The sequence below is a fragment of the Cynocephalus volans genome, chromosome 14 (assembly GCF_027409185.1).
Source record: "Cynocephalus volans isolate mCynVol1 chromosome 14, mCynVol1.pri, whole genome shotgun sequence".
Taxonomy (NCBI): domain Eukaryota; kingdom Metazoa; phylum Chordata; class Mammalia; order Dermoptera; family Cynocephalidae; genus Cynocephalus; species Cynocephalus volans.
Window position 1 is genome coordinate 85,887,089 of NC_084473.1, and position 19,672 is coordinate 85,906,760.

Genomic DNA, 19,672 nt, shown 5'->3' on the forward strand with positions numbered 1-19,672 from the left:
ACACAGATGCATATAAAAATCTATTGATTAAACTGAGATTGCATTAACAAGCAGACAGACATTTTAGGAAAATGATATAAAAATAATCCCAAGGAAAGAGAAGAGCGGAGAAAATGCTGAATGTGGGCTAAGCTGTTCAGTGAAGTTTCTTAAGAAGCCAAAACAGAGGTGCTCCCCCTTGCAGTCGTGTGGTTCAGAGGCTGGCTGAGCTGACAGCCACCGGTGTTCTCTGTTGCAGAAGTCAACATGGCCGAAGTCACTGACCTATTTGAAGACCTGAAGAACTGTTACAGGTAAGGAATAGATTCTCTCCCTTGTTATTTAATGAGGGATTCAAAGCTCACTAGAATCCAGCAAGGAATTTCACTGGGGCCAGGCTGGCAGAGGATACAGAGAAGCAGACTAGCCCTGAAGTCAGGGCAGGTCCAAAGAAGACCCAGGAAAACCAAGAATCCTGCATATTAACTGAGATTACATTGACAGGGAGACGGACATGTCAGAAGAATTATTTTTGAGGTCTGCTGTGTTCTCCATGAACTTCACCCTTGACTTAGACACAGCCTCCGTAGAGTTCACACACTCTGATAGAGAAATGGGAAGGGCTGGCTGGTTAGTTCACTTGGTACAGCATGGTGCTGATAACACCAAGGTCAGGGGTTTGGATCCCCGTACCAGCCAGCTGCCAATATATATATATATACATATATATAAATATTTATATATGTATGTTTGATACAGTAATGGGTTTTAATGGACTGTCTGAGAGAATCCATTCTCAAGAGAACTTGATCTACATCGGGATCAAGCTCCACAGCACTTTAAGCTTGAGGATGCACATGCACAGTCAAACCTCATTCAGACCTAAAAGCAAGGTAAATGAACAAAAAGTTAAAACTATAGAACATTTTAAGCTAACATGATGATAGTTAAACATCATTTAAGCTAATGATGTTCCCATTACCTGTAATAAATACTGACACAAACTAGGCTATCAAAATGCTGCCTGTAAAAATTTGCCAAGTAAAAATTATTAAATCTGTTTTAGTGAATATATGAAAGCAATATGTAATGTATAATTTATTTGGTTAAAATAAAAAATGAGGTGCTTCAAAAATATTTCTTTTCTCTTAAGGAGCTTAACATTTTCCCCTGAAATTCAATTAAAGCTCTTCAATTTGTTAGCCAAGCCCAATTTTTATAAATAAAGCACAGGTAAAGTTTAGGACCTGTCCTGATGATTACTACATCCCAATTAGTGAGGTATGAATTACTATATGTATGTGTCGAAGTCCTTAATTTTGAAGATGACAGTAATGGCTGTGTGTGTGCGTGTTACCCAAAGCTAATGTGCTCATTAAAATAGGTTGCCCAGTGACCACAGTGAAATAACAAACAGAATTTACATTCCCATCCTCTTATTTTGACAGTGAGAATGAAGAATACAGTTCTGCCATTGAGCATCTCTCTCTGAATCAGGTAAACGAACGACTGTAATTTTTATGGACTTGCTATTCTCACACAGTAGTTTCTCCACTAGAAGAGAACAGCAGTGGCTTCTATCTTAGAAGTTTTTGTTTTACCCTCACTAGAGGTCCAGAGACCTGTACTTCTTCATTATAATGAGACTAATATTTGATGGCATTCTTTATGTTCACTGGTTTTTACCAGAACAGAGCAGGACTATCCTGAAACCCTCGGAACTGGATCAGGCTTCATTAGGATGTTAATTATGCCATTCTGAGACAGCTCCTTCAGGCCACTTCACCAGGGGTCTGTCTCCTAGCACAATGTGTGTAGAGCTAGGGCTAGGTCTCACAGACCCCTTGAGCCCATTCGCAAACCCTTCACACGCAGGTCTATGAGCTGGGTAACAGGAAAAGGTCCTTGGGGCCTTGGTTGAAGTAGGAGTAGTCTTTATTCAGCACACACACATCTAAGAGTTAGGCAGTCCAAAGAGAAACTCAGAAACTCAGAAACTCAACTGCTACTGGCAAAGTCCAAAGAAAAACTGAGCAGCTGCCAGCAAAGTAAACATGCTCTATTTTTAGACATGAGCTCTGACTTCTGGCGCTGGTAACAAACTCCAGAACACACAATAGCAACAAACTAAAAAAGATACATGGGTGCACATGCACACTAACTCCACCCACACACAACTTGTTTACAAAGAATGTGCTGTACCACCCCCAACCAGACCTGAGACAAGGGGGCCTGACTAAACTAGTCTATTTTCCTCACAATGTGCTGTGGTTATCTTCTCTGACACCAGCACCAGAGGTTAGACATAACTCTCTAAACGTAATAGCCCTTGAAGCTGAGGTAGAGGAAGCAGGCCAATTCCGTGTGAGAAATCAGCTGCCACTCATCAATCTGTGCTTTTTTTGTTTGGAGACCACAAATAGACAGTATAAGTATTGCCTTGTATGTCTCTGGTTTTAAAAAGTGTTTTAGAGGAGTATTTCTTAAATAATTTGAGCACCATCAAGTAGTTGTTTTACCTCTTAAGGGGGAGCTTAATTGGAAAGCTATCACTCACTAAGATCACTTGTTGATCTATTTAGTTACAACATCTCATTTTTGAGCCTGCATATCGATGAAAACAGTCTTCACAAGAAATCACTTCCTTTTTTCCAGGAAAGAAGGAAAAGGGAGATAGGGAGGAGGGGAAGACTGATAAAATGTGGGCTATCCAAGACCAAAATGGAGAACCTTCTTACAAAGTCTGTTGGATACAGTTCCTACTGAAAAGAGTTTCATTTCATGGCCATGGACAGCCTCTGTTTCCATGTTTCTTCCTCACAGAAATCCTTCTATGATGCAAGCTATGGCCCACTTCATGAGGACTGCACAGATCAATTTGTGTCTCTGAGTACCTCTGAAACCTCCAAGACATCCAGCTCTACCTTCAAGGAGAGTGTGGTGGTCGTGGCAGCCAGTGGGAAGATTCTGAAGAAGAGACGGTTGAGTTTAAATCACCCCATCAGTGATGATGATCTGGAGGCCATTGCCAATGATCTAGAAGAAGGTAAGGGGTCAAGCACAGTAAGGTCTAAGTAGACAGGGACAATAGGGCAAAACAAAACCTGGGGTCATTAACAAGAGGCAACCAGGCATTAGTCTGGTAACTATAAGGAAAGAAAATTAAATTTTGTCCTTCTCCAGAGGGGAGAGATTAGGAGTGGCCTGAGTCTAGAATACTTGTTCATGGGCTCATTTTCTAGCCATAATGGTCATGTGACTTTTTGTGTTTCAGGAGAAAGCAGTTATATATTATTAGTGGCTGACCACTAACAAGCTATGATCCTCTACGATTAACTCTACCTGCTTCACTTATTTGATCTTCCTTGCTTTAGTTCCTCTACTGTGAAAACAGAGATCATCAGAGACCCCACCTCACTGAATTGGTGTGAAGATTAAATGAGTCAGTACTCCCAAACTTCTAGACTAATGTCTGGCACATAGTAAGCACCCAGTAAATGTTAGCTGTTGTTATTATTATTATTGCTACTACTACTATTATGCATACCACCTTTATTAATACTACCAACACTACTAACTTATTAATGGCTGCATTATCTCTAAACCTCATGACAACCCTACATTCTCATTTAACATATGAGGAAACTAAGCTTGTTAAGATAAGTAACCTGCACAAAGCCACACAGTCTGTAAATGGGAGAGCCTCAAATCTGATTCAGTTCTATCTTATTATAAAAATCACGGTTTTTCTCCTGTACCTTTACTGTACAAGCCTCCACATGAAACATGAGCCCAATATTTCTGTTGTTAAGATAGCACTTAAACAATAATATGTGTTCACCTAGAAGGTTTAAAAATACAAGAAAATATAAAAAAGAAAATAAAAAGTACTCATATTGTGACTCAGAGTTTACCACTGCCAGCACTATGGTACATTTCCTTAAAGTCTTTTCTATATACATACACATACATGAATAAACATATTCAACATTATTAGGATCACACTATATTCAATTTTATATCCAGCTTCTTTCACTTAGCAATATATCAAGGGCATTTTAGAGTGCCAACTTTTTACCACTATAAGTAATGCAACAGTAAATATCTATATCAATAAATCTTCATTTCTATCACCATTTATTTCCTTAGAATAGATTCATAAAAGTAGAATTATTCAGAGCCATGAGGATTTGTGAAATTATTAATAGATAACACTTTCCAGAGAGGTGGTAGACCTGCAACCTCTGTGACACATAATTTTTAAAATGTATTTATGTTTTTCTCAGACTGTATTCATTTGAAAATATAGGTGGGGAATACTGGTAGTCTTCCTGGTCACTTAGAAACCTCTAATCAAAAATAAAGTTTTTATTCCTTTTTTTTAAAAATCCCTTTTAAAAAATGACAAAACTATTGCCTGAGAAATTAAAGTTTAAAAAGAAGCAAATCAGTAACCACTAGAATCAACTCTACTGCTGACTGGGTGATTTCCCTTTTCTCTGTCCTCACTTAGATTGGAATATTTCTAATGTCCCTTTCAGAGCTACTTTCTAAACTTGTATTAGAGTGTTTAGATCATTTGTGTCTGTACCTAGACATTAATCTGAACTTGTGATAATGGTTCTAGCAATCATCAAGCCCAGGTCAGCACCTTCCGTCTTCCAGAGCAATGTGAAATACAGCTTCATGAGGACCATCAAACACCAGTGCACCCTGAATGACGCCCTCAATCAAAGTGTAATTCGAGACAATTCGGGTCAATACCTCAGGGCTTTTGCAATACAGAATCTGGATGATGCAGGTAAATGGACGATTCTGTCATCCTTCCCTCCTTTTACTTCCTTAGTTCTTTCAAACTTCCTGCTTTCAAAGAATGAACCTCTCCAGATTCCTACTTTTGCACAATTCTTGCAGAATAGGATGAAGCATTCACATCACCACTGGTAAAATCCCAGGGAAGGACAGAAGTGTCAGCCAAATCTGGAAGTTCTGCAAGAGCTAAGTTTCTTATCTTTGGGAGCACTAAGTGTAGCACAAAGCTCTCTGATGTCCTGTCTCCTTGGTTCGTTTTTCTCTGAATAACGACTTACTCAGACTTACCCAGAAGCCCATGAGGAGCAATCATTCTCCATGAGAAAACCTGATGATCAGACTTATAAATAACGCCAAACTAGGAAGATCTTTGTTATTTTTGATAACATAATTGTGAGGCAAAACAGCCAATAAGCTGCAGATTATCATCTGAAGCATAAAATTTAGTGTCCAAAAAATTTTGTCACACAGGTCCAATTTCCATTGTGGACATGTTTTAGCTCAGGACATGTCACCAGTACACAAAATTATTTTTAAATATACAAAGAGACAACTTCGCAATAAACAAGCATGACTTTCTGATTGGACGTGGTTCAGCTAACATGCTTTCCACTCTATGACATTTACAAACTATTTTGTGTTCTATTTTCCTACTTAATATTATTTCACACAATTTTCTCACATATTGACATAGTATATATATATTTACCATTATTAATGGCACTAGAGTATTCAATCATGTTGCTATGTTGATCCCTTGGGTTTGTTTTAAGTAGCTCTGTTGCAAATATAGTTGTATATATTATTGATTTTTCCCCTATCTGTTATTTCTTTGGAGCATATCCTAAAGTGGAATTCCTAGATCACTAGGCATAAATAATTTTACAGCTATTATTAAACATTATTCTCTAAGGAAAACTGAACTACTCTTTAGTATCATTAGCAACATATGAGTATATCAACTTCCTAAATCCCTCCATTTTAGGTTATTATGAACTCATGACCTAACAAATTGTAGGGTCTTATCTCATTAATGTAATTACAAGAGATTCAGCAAATACTTATTCAGCCCCCAAGCATTCATTCAACACAGAAAATTCTAAAAACATTAAGCAAGTATTTACCTACCTGGAAATATGGCAGATATTGTGAAGGATACAAAGATGTATAGAATTCCGTTCCTGACCTTTAGGTATTTACTCTATAGTTGGGGACCAAACTATTCTCTCTCCTATTCTCTCTCTCTCTCTCTCTCTCTCTCTCTCTCTCTCTCTCTCTCTCTCTCTCTCTCTCTCTCTCTCAACACTTGATTTTATACAAATACAATGAATTTACTTTCTTTTTGGCTCTCCTCTTCACCAGTAAAATTTGACATGGGTGCTTATAGATCAGCGGCAGAGGATTCTAAACTTCCTGTGACTCTAAGAATCTCCAAAACACGACTGTTTCTGAGTGCCCAAAATGAAGAAGACCCCGTGTTGCTGAAGGTCAGTTGTCTTTAGTCTCCAGCATACCCTTGTTTATGCTCTGTATGTTTGTAAATGCTCACAATAGGCAGATGTCCCTAGTAGGGTGGCACAGTCCTCCTCCCTTCCTACCACAGTCTCCAACTGTCCATCCCACCCCATCCGAACTCTCACCTATCCTCAGAGGCAATCCTAGGCAGGGTCTGTGAGAGAGAACAGTGGAGGTGGCAAGAGTAAAGAAGAGGTAAAGAACCTTTCTCTTCGTTTTCCTTTCCCTGCCTGACCCTAGTCAGGCCTGACCTCCTACCCCAGGGCATCCTTTCACTCCATTCATCTTTACTGATATCTCCTATCTGACCTACACAACAGTAGGCATTAGGACAATGGGCCCTGCCTCAGAGAAACTCAAATAAGCTACCTTAGATCAGAGAGGATTGACCACCTGCCAATGGCACAGAGCAAAACGCTGGGAGCGAAGACTCGCTGACTCCAGAGTTTCCCCCTCTTCATTGGTGGCAGCATTATCCTTCATCCCAGCCCCATCTCTACTACCACTGTCCCCCTCAAACACATGGACATACAGAAGAATGCCCACTATAGCCTTAGGCATCTTCTCCACTGATAAGTAGGAGACTCTTAGTCAGTAGATGTGTAATCCAAGTACCCTTATCCCCAACTAGAATTTATGTGGGTGCATGTTTCTCTACTTGGTTCAAGTAAAATAAAAGTGATGTCTATACATTAGGGTAGTAGCTTCATTCATGAAATAATTCAACAAGGACTATTTATTGAGAGACTTCTAGTTTCCAAGCATTGTGCTAAGAGCTATGTAGACAGTGGTGAGTCAAAGTCCCTAGCCTCACAGAACTTAGTCTTCTGGGGGACACAGACAATAGCCAAGCCAAACAACCAACAAAAAGTTCAAGAGGCTGTAAAGAAAATTAATAGAGCACTACAATAGAGAAAAATGGGAAAAGTGCTATTTAGAGCAGAGCTCTCTGTGAGATGAGAGCTGCAGATAGGAAGGAGCCTGCCATGCAAGGGGTGAGTGGGAGTGAGGCCTCCTAAATAGAGGGGTCGGGGGACTTGTGGTCAAGATGGTGGAATAGATGGTCCCCAGTGTCACTCCCTCTCACAAATCAACTAATTTACAACTATTAAAAAGCAATGACAGCCAATCTGGGGCCACTAGAGCTCAGGGGAAGAGGAGGAGAGACCTATGGAGTACATGAAGGTGGGAGAAGCCACAATGAGAGAAAGAAAAAACCGCTCCAACCATTTTGAATCCCAGCCGCTTCCAGGCTAGGGCTGCTGAGCACACAGAGCAGGAGCTGGAAAACGCTGCAGCTGTGCCCTTTGGATGAAGTTGCTTAGAGGCAGCAGAGGAGAAGAGGGCCTTGGGGCCCCCAGGCCAGCAAGACCACTAAAAAGGCTCCCATGGACCCACATAGGACCAAGGAGCCACAACAAATGAAAAAAAGGAGCCACTCAGAGGTCGGTGAGTCATCGCAAGAGACTGGAGCACATCCCATCCCATGGGAAGTGTCTGCAGCATGGGTGATGGGAGAGACCACCCACTGGGAGAACACTGGGGCACAGCAAGGACAGCTGATCTGACTCCCAGTCAGCACAGGACCACTCAGAGGAGACTGGTCAGGAATATAGAATTGCATGGGATGCAGTTTGATGAAAAAACTCAGGCCCAGATCAGAGTTTCTACACAACCCAGGTGCAGCAGATCTCACTAAACCCAGAAGTACCTATAAAGTCAACCATTAAAACATGAGCTGCACAAAATGCCTTCCCCAGGGAATCAGCACCAAAGCAGCAATTAAGCTCAACCACAGAGCTCAAGTACTGGTCCCCACAGGAAGTTCCTCCACTTTAGAAGTAAGCAAAGCACAACAAATTAGTTCCAGCAGAGTTTAAGTGGTGGGAACAGCAAATAATCCAACACAGAACTGAACGAAAAAACAGAGCATCCATTGGGGCCCACCCAGGGTCCTGAGGCTTGCAGCCAGGGACCAGACCCTCTGTCCACAACCAGACACACTGCCAGTGCCATGAGGCCCATGTGGGGTCCTGAGGTATGGAGTCAGGGACTGGACCCACCACCCACCACCAGGCACACCACCAGTGTCACGGAACCTGCCCATGGTCCTGAGACATTGGACCCCCCCCCCACAACCAGGCACACCGCCAATGCCATGGGGTCCACCTGGGGTCCTGAGGCATGGAGTCAGGAGCCACCAGCATCTAGGTAAGGAGCATGTCAAAAATATCACCTCCATGTGGGTGGCCCACCACAACCACCACAATAATGACAGTTGCCATGAAAGCAGCTAGACACCACAACCACTGTGCAGTGGTCCACCGGCCACTGGAGTGCATTGACACAAGAAGAGTCACCAGCAGAGACCAAAGAAAAGAAGAGGATGTCTCTCTCCACAAAGCCTATTCCAGAGAGACAGAAGAAGCATCTGCTCTATGATAATATTGGGGGACCTGATCACACCTCTCAGCATTGGACAGATCATCTAGGCAACAAATCAACAGAGTACCATTATTCTTCCAGAAGGAGAGACAAAATCTAGGGTTATCAGAGGTTGGAGGGGGGAGGGAGAGGGGGATGAGGAGAGATTGGACAAGGGCATAAAGAATAAGTATAATTTTTAACAATGTATATGCAAGTAATATTGACTTGATCAACATATGTCAACATTGAACCCCAAAAATATGTATAATCAATTATGATTCAATAAGAATTTTAAAACTAAGTAAATAAATAAATAGACAGATGGAGGGGTCTGAATACAACCAGACCCTAGAGCTTCCAGAGCTTAGAGGCCAGCTTCAAGAATCAGAAGGAGCTCTCTTGGAGCCAGGGCATTATGCGAAGGAGGAAAGATATGCAGAGGCAATGAAAATCCAGTAAAGGGTTTCAGACAGTGCAACATCCTAACCTCACTTATGTTTCCTAAAATGGAGAATAGATGAGAAGGAAGGCTATGGAGAAAGCAGAGAGCCCAGCTAGGAAGTTATAACAGTAGTCATGGGGTGGGGTAAGAAAAACAGGTGGAAAGAAAATAGTCAGAATTGGATTATATTTTGAAGACAGAACCAACAGGAGGAAGAGGAGAAACTCCATTTACTGAGATGGAAAAAACTAAGAGAGGAATAGGTTTGGGAAATAAAATCCTTGCTGACATTGAAAACCCCAGAGTAAGGAAGAAGGGTCTCAACTTGGAATTTGAAATTTATTTTTTCATGAAAGTATTGTTAGATTGTATTTATACTCATAGGAAGAGTACAGCCTAAAGAGGTTGTATGGAAAGTGTTCAGCTACTGAGCTACTGATACACCTGGGAAGTTGTGTGTGTACGTGTGTGTGTGTGTGTTTATCCTTCAACTACTGACTTAAATGCAGAGATAAATGTCATCTAAATGCTAAATTGCTTTCCCAAAGGTATGATTTACTCACTTAGAGGTCAAAATGTTTAGAGATCCTAGAATCATCAGTACTCAGATTTGATGCAAAATGCCTTATGTCTGTGTTGAATGCAAGACATGCATAATGTTTCACCCCCATCTGCCTGGATATAGCAAGACACTAGTGTTATTGGCAATCTTTATGACTCATTTAGATTTCTCTCTGATTAACTAAGGAAATCAATTCTTATGAACAGACTAGACCATGCATCTAATAGGCATGTAATAAATGCTTGCTGAATTAACAAATGGATGAAGAACCTATACCATCATATTAGAGTCATAGTCCTAACGTGCTGTTTCTCATGAAGGCCAAATGCCAAAGGACTGAGCTTCAGTTCTTTTTCTAGCATCTTATTGTTCTCTAACAGAATTCTGTTCTTCTTATCATAGGAGATCCCTGAGACACCCAAAGTCATCACAGATGGTGAAACCAACATCCTCTTCTTCTGGGAAAGTTACGGCACTAAGAACTACTTCAAATCGGTTACACATCCAACGCTGTTTATTGCCACAAAGCAAGAAGATCTGGTGCACATGGCAAGGGGTCAACCCTCTATCACTGACTTTCAGATAGTGGAAAATTAGCCTTAGCTCTGGAGTCTACCCACTTATGAAGTGTTGACAGTTCGTATGTACCATGTACATGAAGAAATCAAATCCTTTACTCTTAGTCACTTGCTGAGCATGTGCTGAGCCTTTGTAATTCTAAATGAATGTTTACCCTCTTTGTAAGAGAGGAGCAAGGTCTAGTGGAACCAACCCTAACATATGATGTTGTTTGTTATTTAAAGAACACCCTATACTTCGCACAGCACCAATCATTTTAATTATTATTTTTCATAACAATCTTACGAGGACCAGGGCTACTGACTCTGGCTACCAAAAAGACTCTACCCATTTTACAGATGGGTTAACTAAGGCATAAGAAACCTGAGAAATACACACTAGAGCAGTTGGAATGAGAAACCACAGACCCAGGATTTCATTCCAACTGTTTGCTTTCCACTTTAGAGTTGCTGATGGACCCTTAATCAAATATCATAAGTTTCTGGGACCTCAGTTTCATCATTTTTAGGATACAGGAAATACCTATAATCTTCCTGCTTTGACAGTTTTTTATGCCAGTCAGTGAAGTCATTTTAGTAAAATGCTCCTTGAAGCTGGACCTCAAGATGAAGGCCAAGCATGAATGTTATTTTTAAATTATTGTTTATATTTATATGTATTTATAAATGTATTTTAAGATAATTATAACATATTATTATATTTATGGCAGCTCCTTGCATCCTCTGAGTGTGACTAGCCACCCTCAACAACAGCAGACAGTGTTTTCCAGACTTGAGTGAGGTTGATTTAGTTTCACCAGGGCACTTTAGTCCAAGTTGTACTTTTTCCATAGCCATGGATCTCTGAATTCTAATTCTTGGGAGCCCTGTAATTATGTTAATAAATTTATATCAATTACTTTGTTTGAGCTAATAATTGGCCAATCTTTCACTCTTCTGCCCTTAAACTTGCCTTGGCATTCTTGTGTCATTCAATTTCACCTGCAATCAAGTCTTACTAGCTAAATTGGGATGAACTTAACTCTGGCAACTACAGGACCATTGTTATCTAAACTTTCTTTTCTGGGATACAATCAATGTTTTTTCTAGTTTCTAAAAATTGTGATCAAACCATAGTCTTACATATTATCAACAATAATGATTAATGCATTATTACCAATCGTAATTGAATAAAACACAAAAAAATTGATCTGACACATAGAAATTTGTTGTCTTAACCATTATTTTACTACATGGTAATTAGGGACAAATGGTAAAAGCTTGCATAAATAACTATACCTAGGCTACTTTACAAAGCCAAACCCAGATTTTACACTTTTTCTCTCCTCTTTGTATGCATACATGGCATTAAGTATTATAATATTCACAGGTTCAGTTAAAGCTCACATTACACATATACAACATATGTGTTCATATATCCATTCAAACTCACACATGCAGAGCCATATTAAAAATAACTAATGAATTTGTTTGAAAAGCATGGACACCAGATATGTTGAGTTGGAAGAAAGTTAAAATGAAGAGAACTTGAAATTAGATGTGGGAGATATTGATATATTTTAATTGATATATTTTAATGTTTTTAAAAATAGGGAAGTATACCAGCTGCCAAAAAAGAAAAAGAAATAGATAAATACAAAACACTGAGCAAGCAAAACAAATTCAAGAAATATTAAAAAGTATAATAGCTGCTAACTTAGTATTAAAAGTATAATAGTTGCTTACTCAGATCAATACTGAAATATTGAATCATTGTAGAAAGGGCCTTGAGCCAGATATGCATATCTTCTACCTCACCTCCCTCACTGCCTAAATAGTAAGAGAGTCACCATGGAGAGGCTCAACAGTCTTAGCACTGAACTTGTTAGAGTCTACTTCTTTTATTACATTCTTATACATCAGTTTCTATATTAATGAGAGTAAAGCCAAATCCCTGACTTTAAGTCCAAGGTACAGAAGCGAAAAGCCAAGAGGTATTTCCTAACCCTCCTCCCACTGAGTTGCCTCCTCTGACATTTAAGAATATCTACACTTTGGGGGGTAACAGAATTGCTGGGATACCAATAATTATTGTGGTGGATATAAAATATGTTTGTGTATCTATATCTGTTCCTTGATGGCGTGGTAGTTTTACAACTATATATATTTGTCAAAATTCTCCTCTTGAGTCTTGACCAACACTGGCTTGTCAATATCTTTCATAAAATGTGTTGCCCAGAATTGAGTATAGTGCTTAGGATATGGTCAGATCAGCACAGCCTAGAGTGGAATCTTTTCTATTCTGGATACCATGCTTTTGTTAAGACAGCCTAGGCATCAGCTTTTTGAATGCCAACTGACGTTGATTCGTATAGTATTTGTAAGCAACTAAAACCTACAGGTTCTCGACCTAGGTTCAGAACTTTAAATGTAGCTCTGTTGCATTTAATCTTGTTAATTTGTCCCAAGATCTTTCTAGACTGTTCTAGATTCTGATTCTCTTATTTGATACACTGGCTCTTCTTCTCAGCTTGTGACATCTTTGATTTGGAAAGCTGATTTCTATTTTGCTTATAATATATTGTAGAGTATAAAGAACAGGTTATGTATTAGTCCATTTCTGTTGCTTCTAACAAAATACCTGAAACTGGGTGATTTATAAAGAAAACGAAATTCATTGCTTACAGTTTCTGAGGCTGGGAAGTCCAAAGTCCATCTGGTGGTGATGACAGTGACCCATGGGTCTCACGTTGCAAGATGGTGGAAGCAGAGAGAGCAGAGAGAGAAAGAGACAGACTCTCCTCTTTTAAAGCCCTCAGAACCATGCCCCTAACCACCATTATTAATCCATCCACTACTACACAGTCCTACAACATAACCACCTCTTCAAGGCTCCACGTTTCAATTACTGTGATAGGATTTCCCACCCTCTTAACAGTCACAGCGGGGGCTAAGTTTCTAATACATAAAACTTGCGGGACACCATTCAAGCTTCAATGAGTTTTGGGGGGACATAACTCAATCTACTACAGGTTACAACCATTTTTACAGTGTGATTCTATTTTATTCAAAATAACTATTATTTGCATTAAAATGTTTATGGAAGGGTTTACACCAAAATGTTAACAGTCCTTATCTCTGAATGATTGAATGATTTATAAGTTTTATGTAGTTTTGGTTATATATTTTTCTGATTTTTGAAATGAATGTATGATTACACAACAAATACCAATTTACACAAAGCGTATTACTTGAAAATATCTCATTGAACTATACATAAAATGGATGAATTTCAATATGTGTAAATTACACCTCAACAAAGAGGGCTTTTTTTAATTTACAGGAAAAAAATTAAAATATCCCTATTTCATTTTTCCTTTGTATAACCAGATGGTCTTTTTTTGCACCTTCTGTCAGCCCTGGGCATGAGATGTTCACTTACCTTAAAATGCTATATAAGATAATTTCTTTTTCTTGTGAATATATTGTTTGCTTTTTCTTCTCATTCCCTTTCCTATCCTCCACTCTCATTGGCCAAGAACACCTTTGCTATCCCTTCTCAGAAACAAACCTTACCTATTTTTCTATAGAGTGACTGACAGGCAAACAATAAAGGATCTTATGCGACCTTATGAGCAAACAAGGTAAGCCCTGGAAGCGTTTCAGAGTGCGCAGGGTTTTCTAACATTACAGCCTCTCAAAAGTATACGTGCCCAGGCCTCACCACTGCAGATTCTGATTCAGTCAGTCTAGGGTACAGCCTTGAGCATCTTTGTTTTTTTTTAAGCTCCAAAGTTAACTCTCACGTTTATCACTAGTTAAGAACTACTCAATTAAGGCATTTCCAGAGTCAAACATGGTTTATCACAGAGCTAACAATGGCTTCTCTTTGGCAAGTCAATCCAGGGTTAGAAGAGGTAAGAACTCACAAGTTCCATCAATTCAGCAGAGGTCTTCTAACAGCCACAGGGACACAATGGGCCCCATTTGGAAATACAGTACGCACAGTGGAAGTAGCCCCCAATTTCATATATCTATATTTGCACAGAAGCTGAGGGGTCTGGCAAGGAAGTACTTGCCCTTGCATTCACTCTTCCAAAAGTTCTGTAGTGCTCTGCCCGTAGAGGTAGGTCTATGAAATACAGAAGACACAAGTGGACTGTTCCTGGCTTATCCTCTCATCTCTCAATATTCCAAAAGCTAACTTTGGCTCCTAGCATGACAACCAGAAGCCTTGATCTCCAAAGGAACACCCTTCTCTCATCCCCACCAAACATAGAGCTAATTTTCTTCTACACAGCTCCTGTTCACTATTTCATAGATGGTGAAGCCATTTCTTCCTCTTGTGAGGAGAAATGCTGCTACTAATTCTTTTTTAAATGGAAAAGAGAGGATTTGTGGAGATTACAAATAGGCATTCTTGACCTGATTATATTGCAATAATTTAGAAAAGATTATTCAACAGACATTTTGTGAGTACATAGAATAAAATGCTGCAATCACAAAGTCTCAGTCTGGGATCACAGTCATGCCACAGACCTTATTTCCATTTTTGATGGGATTACATGTTCAGTGCCATTGGCAGGTACATCTTTATTGTGGCCAACAGGTAGATTGCAGCTTAATGTCATTAAGCATTTAGATCAGATAGATAACTCCTCTTGTTCTGATCCATACGCACCAAAGGAACTTCTGATTATAAACTGGCTTCCTGCATATTTGCTTCCAGGAAGAGAACTGGCTAGAGGATGGGAGTGCAAGTATCTTCCACAATACTTGCCTGTTGTAAATTAAAATTAGCTCTCTATCTTATAATTCAGTTTCTTGTGAATTTAGAATACTGTAAAGATAAAGAGAACAGACTTTCGAATCAGTACTGGATTCAAATCTCATTCACTTTGTAACTTTGAGCTAGTCTCTTAATCTCTCAATCTGAGTTTACCTGTAAAAATAGAGATAGTAATGACTACATCAAATGGCTTGGTATTAAATGAGATGAAACACAGAAAGAGCTTGGCGCAGCACCAGGGATTTAGAGTTTTTGATTCATTTGTTATTTCATTTAAGAGTAGCTGTTACTGCTTTTATTTAGGGAATTCATCCCAGAAAGACTAATCTACAATCAGGATACCAATTAAATCATGTTCCTGAACCCACAGAGCAGGGAATCTGACCCTGGATGAAGGTGAACACTCTGAAAACCCTCAGGTAAAGTCTCTTAACCAGCCAGTCAGCCATCCTTGGTGACTTCAACCAAGCCATACTCACTTATTTTCAACTTCCACTTTATACCATATTTTGATTTTTACCATGACATTTGGCAAAGTCTCTAATGGTATAGTAGTAGACAAGATGGAAACATATGGGCTAGATGAGCCAGTAGTATTATTGAGTGGACTTGCAGTTACTTCTACACGGTGTGGTTACTGTATTAAAAGAGTCTTTAAAGGGAAAAAGCTCATTCACTCAACATATATTTTTTTGAATTCCTATTTGATGCTAGGCACAATGGATATAATGGTCTTCCCTCAGCTTACAGACTAGCAGGGCAGACGATAAATAATCAAGCTAATCACAAAGTGAGACACAGAAAACTTCCTTGAGAAAAGGATGACTTGCATGAGACTGAAGGATGATTGAGAGTTAAGAGACACTCAATAGTAAATAGACAAATGACCCAATTTAAAAATGGACAAAGGATTTGAATAAACATGCCTTCAAAGAAGATATACAAATAGATGGCCAATAAGCACATGAAAAGATGCTCAACATCATTAGTCATCAAGGAAATACAAATAAAAACCACAATGAGATAGCACTTCACACCCACTAGGATGATTATAATCAAAAAATGGACAATAACAAGTGTTGTTAAGGATGTGGAGAAATTGGAACCTTCATACGCTGCTGGTGAGAATGTAAAACAGTGCAGCTGTATTTGGAAAATAGTCTGTCAGTTCCTCAAATGGTTAAATATGGAGTTACCATATGACCCAGTAATTCTACTCAGAAAGTATATAATGATAAATATGGAAAACATAATGTACACCCAAAAACTTGTACAGGAATGTTCATAGCAGCATTATTTACAATAGCCAGAAAGTGGAAGCAATCTAAATGTTCGTCTACTGATGAATGATAAATGAAATATGGTCTACTCATACAATGGAATATTACAATGGAATGAATACTGATACATGCAACAACATGGATAAACCTCAAAAACAATATGCTAAGTGAAAAAGCCCATCACAGACCTCATATTGCATGATTTCATGTATATGAAATGTCCAGAACAGGCAAATCGATAGAGATAGAAAGTCGATTAGTGGTTTCCAGGAGCTGAGAGGTGGGCAGGACAGGGAGTGACTGCTAATAAGTATGGGGTTTCTTTAGAGAGTGATGAGAGTGTTCTCAAATTGAATTGGTACACTGTAAGAAGGTGAACTGTATGGTATGTGGACATCTCAATAAAGCTGTTACAGTAAAAATAATAATAATAATTAACTAGGAGAAAGGAGGAAGAGGGTTGGATAGAGGATAGAGTGTGGAAAGGAACTGAAGGAAAAGGCAGCGTGATGGGACTACCGTGGGCAAGGGGGTGCAGTGTGGGATGAGGCTGAGAAGTATACGAAGGCCAGGCCCTGCAGGGGCTTGTAGGTCTCTAACCTGAGAGCAATGTGTAGCTGTTAAAGCCGCCAGCATCAAGGCAAGCTACACTGGATACTTTGCTGGATGAGTTGCGATTTTATAAAACCGCCTAGCTTTTTCCCCACATTTTGTGTCCTACAAAATAGTCCTCCAAATATCCAAAGGATAGAGAAAAGGGTGCAGAACTGGCCTATGGTGCACCAACAGACTAGGGCCAATAGCGAGAGGGCTTATTTGAGCTCATTTTAAGGAAACTTTCATAATAAGCAGAGCTCTCTAATAACAGGACAGTTAAGGCAGTTCCTCAATACCAGCAGTATTCCTGCAAAGGTGCGATACCTATATGGGATCTGTAGAGTACTCTAGCATTGGGTGGGAGATCAGGCAAAATGACTTCTAATACTAAAACCCATTCAATCACTAAGATTCTATGAAGAGCAACCGAACCCCTTTCACTTTTCTAAAACTATTCATGAAGAAGCCCCTTTCTTACTCATTAACAAAGAAGGCTCTTTCCCAGTTGCTGGATTTAACCATTAGGCACAAAGTCATAGTCCTAGTCAAAGAGCACAACCTTTCATTAAGATAATTATCAATTTTCCTATTTTAAATGTATTTTATACTACTAATGTAAATGCAAAAATGCATAAATCCAGAAACCCCAGCACAGCTGTCTTCCGAACCTGGGGACAAAAAGAAGGGCTGCTGCAATGGCTTCATGCTCTGCTCTGTACCCAACTAGTGAAGTGACCCTGGCAAACAGGGGCCCAGATGTGACTGCCCCTCCCTCCCCTCCACCTCCTCAGTACCCAGGGAGAGGAACCCTAACATACAAGGTGCCAAGAGCATTTCCCAGACCTCTTCATGAAACCAGAGAATAGCTGAAACGGGGTAAACTTCAAATGAAAAATTTTAGGACTGAAACTAGAGGAATGAGGTATGTCCAAGAACTGAGGACCACAGGGCCTGCCCTCCATCATCGCTTTGTCAGTTAGGCATACACCCAGCTGAGGCCAAATCAAAAATGTACATTAAAATGGAGCCACCCTGAAAAGAGTATGGTTGTTCCTCCAAAGATTAAAAATAGAATTACCACAGGATCTAGCAATAACACTTCTGGGTATATACCCAAAAGAACTGAAAGGAAGATCTCATAGAGGTATTTGTACACCCATGTGCATGGCAGCATTATTCACAACAGCCAAAAGATGGAAGCAACCCAAGTGCTCATCAATGGACGAACTGAAAAGCAAAATGTGGCATATACATAACAATGGAATATTATTCAGCCTTAAAAGGGAAAGAAATTCTAACATACGCTACAACATCGGATGAACCTTGAAAACATTGTTAAGCGAAATAACGCAGACACAAGAGGACAAATACGTATGGTTCCACGCATATGAGGTCCCTAGAGTTAGTCACATTCAGAGACAGCAAGTAGAGTGGTGGTTGCCGGGGGCTGGGGGTGGGGACGATGGGGCAGGGGATGGGGAGTTAGTATGTAATGGGCTCAGGGTTTCAGTTTGGGAAGACGAAGTTCCAGACACGGACAGTGGCGACGCTTGCACGATAATGTGAATGTGCTTAATACTACTGTACTGTATGGACACTTTTAAAAGCGTAACAATTAAAAATGGATAAAATGGTAAATTTTATGTTCTGTATATCTATCTACCACAAGTAAAAATAAAAAAGGAGCAACCCTGCAGTAAGTACGAAGAACCTTTACATTCACCAGACCCTTAGCGAGGAGAGGTAGATACTCGTAAGGAGGCGCCCAACTCAACAGTTTGGTTTTTTCTTATTTTTTCACCGCTCCTGGGAACCTGAGGGTGTGAGACGAGGGAATCGGGCTGAGGCCCCAGCAGCCCGGAGAGCGGCTCCGTGTACGCGCGCAAGGGCTCCGGCAGCGCCAGCCCCACGCCTGTAGCGTAACCGACACCGCAACCGCGCGCCCAGCCCACCCCGCCGACAGCGGCTCACAAGCCCGGGGCCCACTCAGAGGACTGCGCGTTCTTCCAATCAAAGGGCCTCAGGGGAGGGCTCGGAGGGCTATAGCCAACCGCAGAGCAGCTATTTCCTGTGATCCCGCCCTCCCCTGCTTCCGACTGGCGAGTTTCAAACCCGCGGGAGCCAATGAGAGTGCGCGGACGCGGGGCGCGCCGGGCTTGTCTCCAGGCGCGGACTTTGAAGAGAAACTGTCGCAGAGCAGTCATGGTGGGACCCGGGCCCGCCGCCGCTGTCGGTGAGTATGACCGCGAGCCCGTGTTTCAGGAGCTGGAGCATGGGCGGGAAAGTAGGGCGACCCCCGAGTGAATTCTTCCCGCGGAAGTTGCCCGCCCGCTCTCTTGCCTGCCTCAGTTTCCCCCGGGCATTTCCGGTCCTGGACCGGAGACGTCCGGGCCTGGGATGGGGGAGGTTGTGCGCCGCGCCCAATGCCTCACGGGCATCTTATGAGTAAGTGCAGCAGCAGCCCTGCAAAACGATGTCATCACCACGTTCTAGATAGACGGAGGCCCCTCGTGGGTCACAACACCAGTGCGAAGCGGCGCGCTCCTTTGACCCACATCGCTCCAAGCCGGGCCCGGTGTGGTCCTCTGCTCCGTGGTCCGAGCTTTGACAGCTGCCGGGAGGCGGGTCTCACCCGAACCCGGTCTTTTGCCGGCGCCGGGCGCCTTCCTCTACACCTCTCGAGCCTCTGCGGACTGGAAGTTGATTGGTTAA

The 19,672-nt window shown here is 40.9% G+C and overlaps 2 protein-coding genes across 2 annotated transcripts in view; both read left to right on the forward strand.

The window, feature by feature from the left end:
- The first annotated feature begins 246 nt into the window (after positions 1–246).
- Positions 247–10,334, forward strand: IL1A (interleukin 1 alpha). Its single transcript, XM_063079038.1, has 6 exons — positions 247–293; positions 1,428–1,476; positions 2,803–3,025; positions 4,607–4,780; positions 6,154–6,278; positions 10,140–10,334. Exons 1-6 carry the CDS (start codon positions 247–249, stop codon positions 10,332–10,334), a joined length of 813 nt encoding a protein of 270 aa, XP_062935108.1.
- An 8,828-nt stretch (positions 10,335–19,162) lies between these two features.
- CKAP2L (cytoskeleton associated protein 2 like) overlaps positions 19,163–19,672 on the forward strand; it is a 30,674-nt gene continuing 30,164 nt past the window's right edge. Inside the window, exon 1 of the mRNA XM_063077570.1 lies at positions 19,163–19,193. Coding sequence (XP_062933640.1) covers positions 19,163–19,193 — 31 coding nt within the window. The remainder of the gene's footprint in view (positions 19,194–19,672) is intronic.